Source organism: Penaeus chinensis, chromosome 24 (assembly GCF_019202785.1).
Source record: "Penaeus chinensis breed Huanghai No. 1 chromosome 24, ASM1920278v2, whole genome shotgun sequence".
Lineage (NCBI taxonomy): Eukaryota > Metazoa > Arthropoda > Malacostraca > Decapoda > Penaeidae > Penaeus > Penaeus chinensis.
Window position 1 is genome coordinate 6,072,728 of NC_061842.1, and position 7,500 is coordinate 6,080,227.

General features: G+C 37.2%; 2 protein-coding genes across 2 annotated transcripts in view; one reads left to right on the forward strand and one right to left on the reverse strand.

Moving 5' to 3' along the window:
• The window catches only part of LOC125037792 (thioredoxin reductase-like selenoprotein T homolog CG3887), a 7,546-nt gene extending 5,104 nt beyond the window's left edge, over positions 1-2,442 (forward strand). The window contains 3 exon segments of the mRNA XM_047631010.1: positions 283-478; positions 1,134-1,262; positions 1,399-2,442. Coding sequence (XP_047486966.1) covers positions 283-478; positions 1,134-1,255 — 318 coding nt within the window. The 3' untranslated portion in view covers positions 1,256-1,262; positions 1,399-2,442.
• Positions 2,443-6,539: 4,097 nt separating this feature from the next.
• The window catches only part of LOC125037790 (DNA repair protein RAD51 homolog A-like), a 6,263-nt gene continuing 5,302 nt past the window's right edge, over positions 6,540-7,500 (reverse strand). Inside the window, exon 8 of the mRNA XM_047631008.1 lies at positions 6,540-7,500. This exon is cut by the window's right edge and continues 328 nt beyond it. The gene's annotated coding sequence lies outside the window, so the exon portion shown is untranslated.

Consider the following 7,500-nt stretch of genomic DNA (forward strand, 5'->3'; position numbering starts at 1 on the left):
TGTTTGCTTAACGTATATAGAATTAAGGGGTGTTTATAGTAGTAGAGTAACCTTTAACAATAATTCATTTTTATTTGGAAAAATGTTTGATGATTGAACAGACTTAAGTTGCCATATAAGTCTTTGTCTGTTATTCATTCATGAAATACTTGTTTTAACCTGGAAGACAATTGTAATATTCATGCAAGATCCAGAAGATCATCAGATATGAAATGCATTCAGAAATCTTGGGATATCATTACCTTACCAGGATTTACAATAAATTTCCTTCCGTGTCCTCAGGGTGGTGCCAAACTGATTGTGTTGGTGATGATCATTGCCAACATCAATATTTGGGAGTGGCTTGGGCAAGAAATCCCCACCTGGTGGAACTGGTTCCTCAACAATAAAATCTATGGCTGTATGATGGTGTTCTTCCTTTGCAATGCTTTAGAAGGACAGCTCATCTCCACAGGCGCTTTTGAAATATCCTTTAATGGTGAGTGACTTGTTTTGTTCCTGTTGTTGTTGGATTTAAAAGATTTAGAAGGCTAGAAATAGCTGGTTATATTTGTGGTGGGCATAGGGAGGGACATGCTATGTATGTGTATGTATGTATTGAATTTATTGTAGTGTAATGTATGAGTGTGTGGTTGTATGTGTGTATGCATACATTCATGTTTGCAATATACATCCAAGTGTATGTGCTTGTGCAAACCTTGGGAAGCATTAGCATGAGTGTACATAAATGATATAATGTTGCCACTGGCCTTGGCTATAAATTGCTCTGATGGAATGTCAGGTTGTCAGCACAGTAATCAGGTATAAGATGAAAAAGTGGATTAGATTACACTTTAGGGAATATACTCAGGTCTTTTCCTCTACCCTTTGCAATTTCTCCCCTCTCCACCACTTCTATCTTTTTCTCTCTGCTTCAGTCTGCTTATAATATTACTGTTTTCCTGTTGTTTGGCATTGTTTTATCTTTAATATACTGTACACTGAAAGAACCAAAGGGCAAGTAAATAATAGTTCATGACTCATAATGCAATATTTTTTATAATTGTATTTATTTATTTATTTTGATTAGCATATTATTTTGTATTAGGGAGATAATATATTGTCCCTTTACAATATCCTCTCCGTATTTTCAGATGTTCCTGTTTGGTCCAAGTTAGAGACAGGCCGAATACCTCAGCCTCCAGAACTCTTCCAAATTATTGATAATCATGTGAGATTTAACCAAAATTCAAATTCCTGGAGTGATAACATCTAACTCTATGGTAGGTATATGATGATGAATCTCTGAAATGGTCTTTGAAATGATGTTCATGTAGATATTGATTGCAGTTTTGGTACTAGAGTGAGCACACTCTAAAGAGGTAGACTTGTTTCAAATTGTCTGTTTCTGTTTTTCAGTTTCTAAGAAGTGGAGAGGGATTTACACCAAAAGCCTTGGATGTCTTAGTCTCAATATATTAGTCAAGTTATCAGTTATACAAAAAGACTGTGTTGTAACATGTCCCCCTTTTTTTTTTCTGTATCCAAGGCTGGGGCTTTGGGCCACAGTGGTTGTAGCTTCCTGTCAATACATGTACCTTACGTGATGAAGACATTATAAAGCTATAGAATGAAGGACAGCAGTGTCGCCTGTGCTGCCTGGACCTTCATATGCAATTGCATCCGAATGGCCTGAAAATCACCCAAGTCTTCCATTACTGCTCGTCTCTCCTGATAATGAAGGTTCGAGTTGAAACCACACATTGTGGGGACTCGAGCTGGATGTCCTTTTTGCCTGCAGGAAAAACTAGTAGTAGGTTAGACTGTGCGGTGGTTTGGCGGCTGTTTGGGTCATCCTCCTGATGTGCCATTTAGAGTGTTATCTTTAGGATTTTCTTTTATTGATTTAATTTAATGTTCTTATTCTTAAAGGAAAAACTTGTGCAATAGAAGTAGTGGAGAGATCCTTGTGCAATAAGGATAATATTGATTACATTTTTTAAAGAATCAAAATTAAAATACCAAATTAGGATAGAACATATCTAGGTGGCACAGTTTTATACTCTTTGTGTGAGAATAAGTGTTTTAATGTCATATAATGTACTATATATATGAGGAATGAACATAGATATTTTTAGGGGGGGGGTAGGGAATGTATTGTAATGCAAAAGAAAAACCTCAGTATGTGTATGTGTGCATTTGTGTATGATTGTAATGAATGTAGTTCTATACTGTGACTTAATTACACAAATATTAGGTGCAGAAACCAGTTCGTGTCATCTAGTTCACCTGTAACTCGGAAAACATTCCTGTGTGTTAAGTTTGTGGTCACAGAACATTTGATTTAAAAACAAACAAATATTGAAACCTTAAGAGAAATTGGTGCATTGAATCGGGTTACTTGTGTCCTTGTAAACCTCGGAATTCTTGCATCAACGTGAATAAAGAAGGAGTTAATAAAAATGCGTTTTCATTTTACCACTTGGGTTGTTTTTACATAAGAGTACAAGCCTATGGTGATGTTGAGAGATGAATTGTAAAGTATTTGGTGAAGATGTATGTGTTAATTTTCTAATGATTTTCTTTCATTATTTTAGCAAAGGTGGCCTCGCACTACATAGAATCATATCATTTTTCTAAAATATAACAAGATCTGTGAAACAAGCTTTGAGGATTTATTTCCAGATGTTATTAGGTAGAAGATATTAATTAACATCAATATCCACAATGTATCAGCTTGAAATTTGCAAAGATGTAGAGATGTGAAATAACATAATTTTAATGATGAATTTATAATGTGATTTTCTCATTTGGGTAAAAGAAAAAAATTAACTGGGCACACTTGAGATCACATTGATAATTAAAAATGGGCACAATATTCTGAATGCTCATATAAATACAAGACCTAATGATTCCTGACCTTTTTTTTTTTTTTTTCATTATTATTATTATTATTTCCTTAATAAAGTTATTGCAATTTGTTAAAATGACCGAATTCTGATGCCCTCCGGATATCCTATAAAATATTTACCCCAAAATAATGAACTTTAGTCGATTTCCAGAGATCCTATTTGACACTTTTTAAACATTTAACTAATAGCCCCTATAGATCTTATTTTGAACATCTGTAAGTGAAAGTAGTGAAAAAAAAATCCTCGTATAAGCATGAAAACAAAAAATTACTTTGTGTAATATAACAAGAATAAGGATTCTATCTCTCTTGGCAGTGAAGAAGATATTTATTTCTCCTTCCTTCACATACAAATTAGTATGATAAACTGTATGATCCAAGACCTCATTATTCTTGAGTGTAGGGTTCAGCAAGACCGAGTTTTCATGATGAGGGTCATAATCAAGATCAAAGGGGTGGGTGGGGGTTATGTCAGAGTTGCCCTCTCTGTGGATGGAATATTCAAAATAATATTAAATAATGAATCTTTCCTCTCTCTCTCTCTCCCTCTCTCTCTCAATCCCCAGCCCCTTGTTGTGGAGGGTTTAGGAAACCAGTACTGAGACCCAATGCTGAAGATCTCCCCTGCCTTGGTCCTCAGCCCTCTACTCAACTAATTTTGCATGGTGTTTTTCCCCTCCCATTTTTTCGGTATTTGGTCGTCTAGCCCTTACCCCTGTAAGGGACCTTGAGGGGTGGACTGTTTCTCTCCCCAACATACTCTAGGCTTACCATGGCCAGTAATGAAGATTTTATACCCTTATGAGGAGCAATAAGGCTTGCCCCTTCACCAAATAGCCCCCCCCAATCCCTTGCCCGTTGTTGTCGTGGGGGGGCTTAGGAGGCGGAGACTGGGACCCAATGCTGGGGAACTCTCCAACCTTGGGACTCAGCCCTCGACTCAACAAATTTTGCATGGTTTTTTTTTCCCCCCTCCTACTTTTTCCTTTCTGTCCCTTCACCTACCCCTTCTACTATCCACTTCCTAAGGTGTGAGAGCCGTGCTGAAAGGATGAAAGGCTGACTTTGTGCCAGTCCTGAATGGCCTGAGGGAGCCATGGGCACGGTATTCCCCTGCTTTAGTTGTCTAGCCCTTACCCCTCAAGCGACCCTGAGGGGTGGACCGTTTCTCTCCCCAACATACTCCAGGCTTATCATGGCCAACAATGAATAACCATTAACCATTTACCATTAACCATTAACCATACCATTATTAGAGTCAATTGCCTCTTCATCAAATAGCTCCACCAATTCAAACTCGCCCGATTCCCTGACCCCAGGCTCTCCTTTGACCATGGCTCTGAACACTACAACTAATACCCCCTCCTCAATGCCGACTAGTACAGTATCCACCCTAATCAACACCCCAGGAGACATTTCTACTCCCAACATGCTCAACTTCAACAACTATACCCCCACAACCTTCCTCATCAACTATCCCAATCTCCCTTATTACTAACTTACAACCTTATTGTCCACCTCCCCATAACACTACCTCCCTCAACACTACTCCCTCTTCCACATGCCCCCGTCCTTCTACTACCCCCATCTCTACAAAATTCTTAAATAATCTATTTAGCCCAGCCAAATGGGACCAATTTTCGTGATCCCTCCCACAGCTTCTCACACTTTCTGCTTTGACAACCTGTTTTCATTTCTCAAATGCATATACATCCTTCACTTGATCTAACCCCTATACATTACCTTACCCAACCTTAACCCATTTACTCATCAATTCCTTTGCCCAACTTTGACAACTAATCACTAACTCAACCACCCTTCACTACCATTTACTATAGTGCTACATGACCTTAGATGTCTAGCACATTTATTTTGCTTTTAACCATTAACCATTCACCAAATAGCCCAACTGATTCAAAGTCTCCCGGTTTCCTGACCCCAGGCTCTCCTTTGACCACAACTCTGGATACTGCTAGCACCTCCTCAATACCTACTCATTACATCATCCACCCAAGTCAACACTCAACCTCCAAGAGATGTTCCTACTCTCCTAATATTTTCAGCTTCATTCCTTCTACCCCCACAACCTTCTTCATCAACCACACCACCCTCTCTTATTACTACTTTACAACCTTATTGTCCACCTCCCCGCAATACTACCTCTCTCAACACTACTCCCTCTTCCACATACCCATGCCCTTTTACTACCCCCACCTCTACAAATACCTTAAATACTCTATTTAGCCCAGCCATCCTTTTTTTGTGATCCCCCCCACAGCTCCTTACTCTGACAACTCTCTCCTCTTCCAGCAATATCTCCAAAAACAAGTTTCCTTCCACAGTCATTCCTGTCTCATTGCAGTTACATCCGAAACCCCAGCTAAAAGCTTATCAACCCTAACAGACTTCACTGGCAAACCCATTCCTTACTCACCTGCCTCGTGGATTGTGATGCAGTATCAGTACAATGCTATACCACTCCTCCTAGAGGCCATTGTAAGTCCCCCATCAATATTGCCAAGATTTCTTGGCGATGACCTCCCATTTGATGTTTACATTAGTAGATAATTCCTCCCTGTCCGACTTTTGCAACCTCCTCCTCAACACTGCTGCTCCACAGCCCAATGCCCTCTATGTGCCCAACTGGTCATAATTGAACAAACTACTCTGCACAGTCACACACATGCCAATTGTGGCAGCTCTCATAATTCATTTTATAGGGGCTGCCTACCTATAACTTTGAGTCTGAGATAGCAACTCTCAGATTCACTTAGCATTGATAGGTTTCTCTCACACGTGGTGGCTCCCATAATGTATTTTGCAAGAGCTTCCCTGCCTACAAGCTTGAATCTGAGGTAGCAGATCTCAGATTCAAACTAGGCCTCACTCTACATGAGGGAAGACAGGAAGCACATCGATGAGCCTTTTTTTTTTTTCTCTTCTCTATACCACAACCGTCCTTTGTTCTGCTCCCCTCCCATCTTCTGAAGGTGCCTCAGCGTCTCCCCCATTATCTCGTCCCCCTACCCTGAACCATCTCTCTCCCAATCAAAGTCCTTTTCCAGTCTATATCCAGATACTCCAATCTCATACTCATTACAAGAAAGCATTTACATAACCTCCTTATTTTTCAAAAATCCTTTCTTTGCTTTATTTATAAAGGCAATTTCATTTTTGTAACAAAATTAGTTTTTAATATAAATGTAAGGAAGTACCATGAAGGTCAGAAAAGGGAGGGAAAGAAGAAAAAAAAGTGACCTTTACAAAACCTACTTTTAATCTTTTTTTTTTTTTTAGAAGGGTATTGATGGTGAGATAATATATCTGGGGAATATTTACCAACCAATATCATCTTGAAGTTCCCATTGGCAAGACATGTATTCAGTAAGACCAATACATAATAGGTTAGTAATACCTAAAAACTAATATAATAATAATTCAATCTCAATAAAATCCTTTGTTCGAAGGCCATATAGCACTATAAAAAAGTATAGTAACAAAAAGAGTAAAGAGGGGGGTGAGTTAATAAGTTACTGATTAGAGGTAAAAGGCCGTACAGCACCATAGGATAGCAAAATGGGAAATGTTCAGAATCGAGATAGTACTCTTGCAGGACTTGTTTTACCATGAGGATAATGATAATAATAAATCTATATTTAAATATTTATGGTTTATACAAAATATTTCAATACAAATTCATACCAGTATCACCTACCACTTTACAAAATATATATTCACATCCTTGTTTGGTTAAAATATTGTAAGGCACTAATGTAATCATCTTCGCAGGGTCATTTGTGAGAAGAGGAATGAAAATAAATTATAAAAGGATCTTGCCTTGGTATTTTCGATTATTTTCTGTCAGGGAGAGAGATAATGAAAGACAAAAGATTTAGACAAACATCAGATGAAATACATCTCATCATGATAATATACTTTTTTGTCTATTTGCATAATATCTAATCATACAATGCTAGTATAGTTGAACTTTATTTCATAAAAAAAACAAAAAAACTTTCAGTGCAATCTAGAAGCAAACCAAATAAATGCGTAAAGATAAAATATGCATTTGATTTCTTTAATATCAATACATACAACAAATAAGTACTATGAATATATTTTTATTTATCTTTATGAAATGATAGCTTCAAAGTAAATAAAAATTACAATTATGAGTAGATAAAGAATCTAATATCCTTTGTTTTGTAAAAGAAAACTTGCCTGCATTTTACGTTATGCTAAAGCTGACGGTATACACAATTTCAAAATATTTAAACTCTTTTCATATTTACTGCATAATTATGTTCCAGATAAATCATATTACCTGGAAATGGTTATACAGATTAGCCTTTCTTACTGATCCTCAAAAAACAACTATGAAAATGCACCGAATTATGAGTCCGAGTGAAATTGAGAAGATAACACACAAACCTTACGACACAAGTTATCACTTATTATTGTAGTGATCAGTGATAACCAATATATGTAAATATATATCTTTTATTCAATCATAATAAAACGAGATTACCAACATGTCCAAGATTCTTTCAGGCAATACAATAGACAATGGTATATTTGTACTTGGTTACATGTTCTCCTTACCCTCCAAT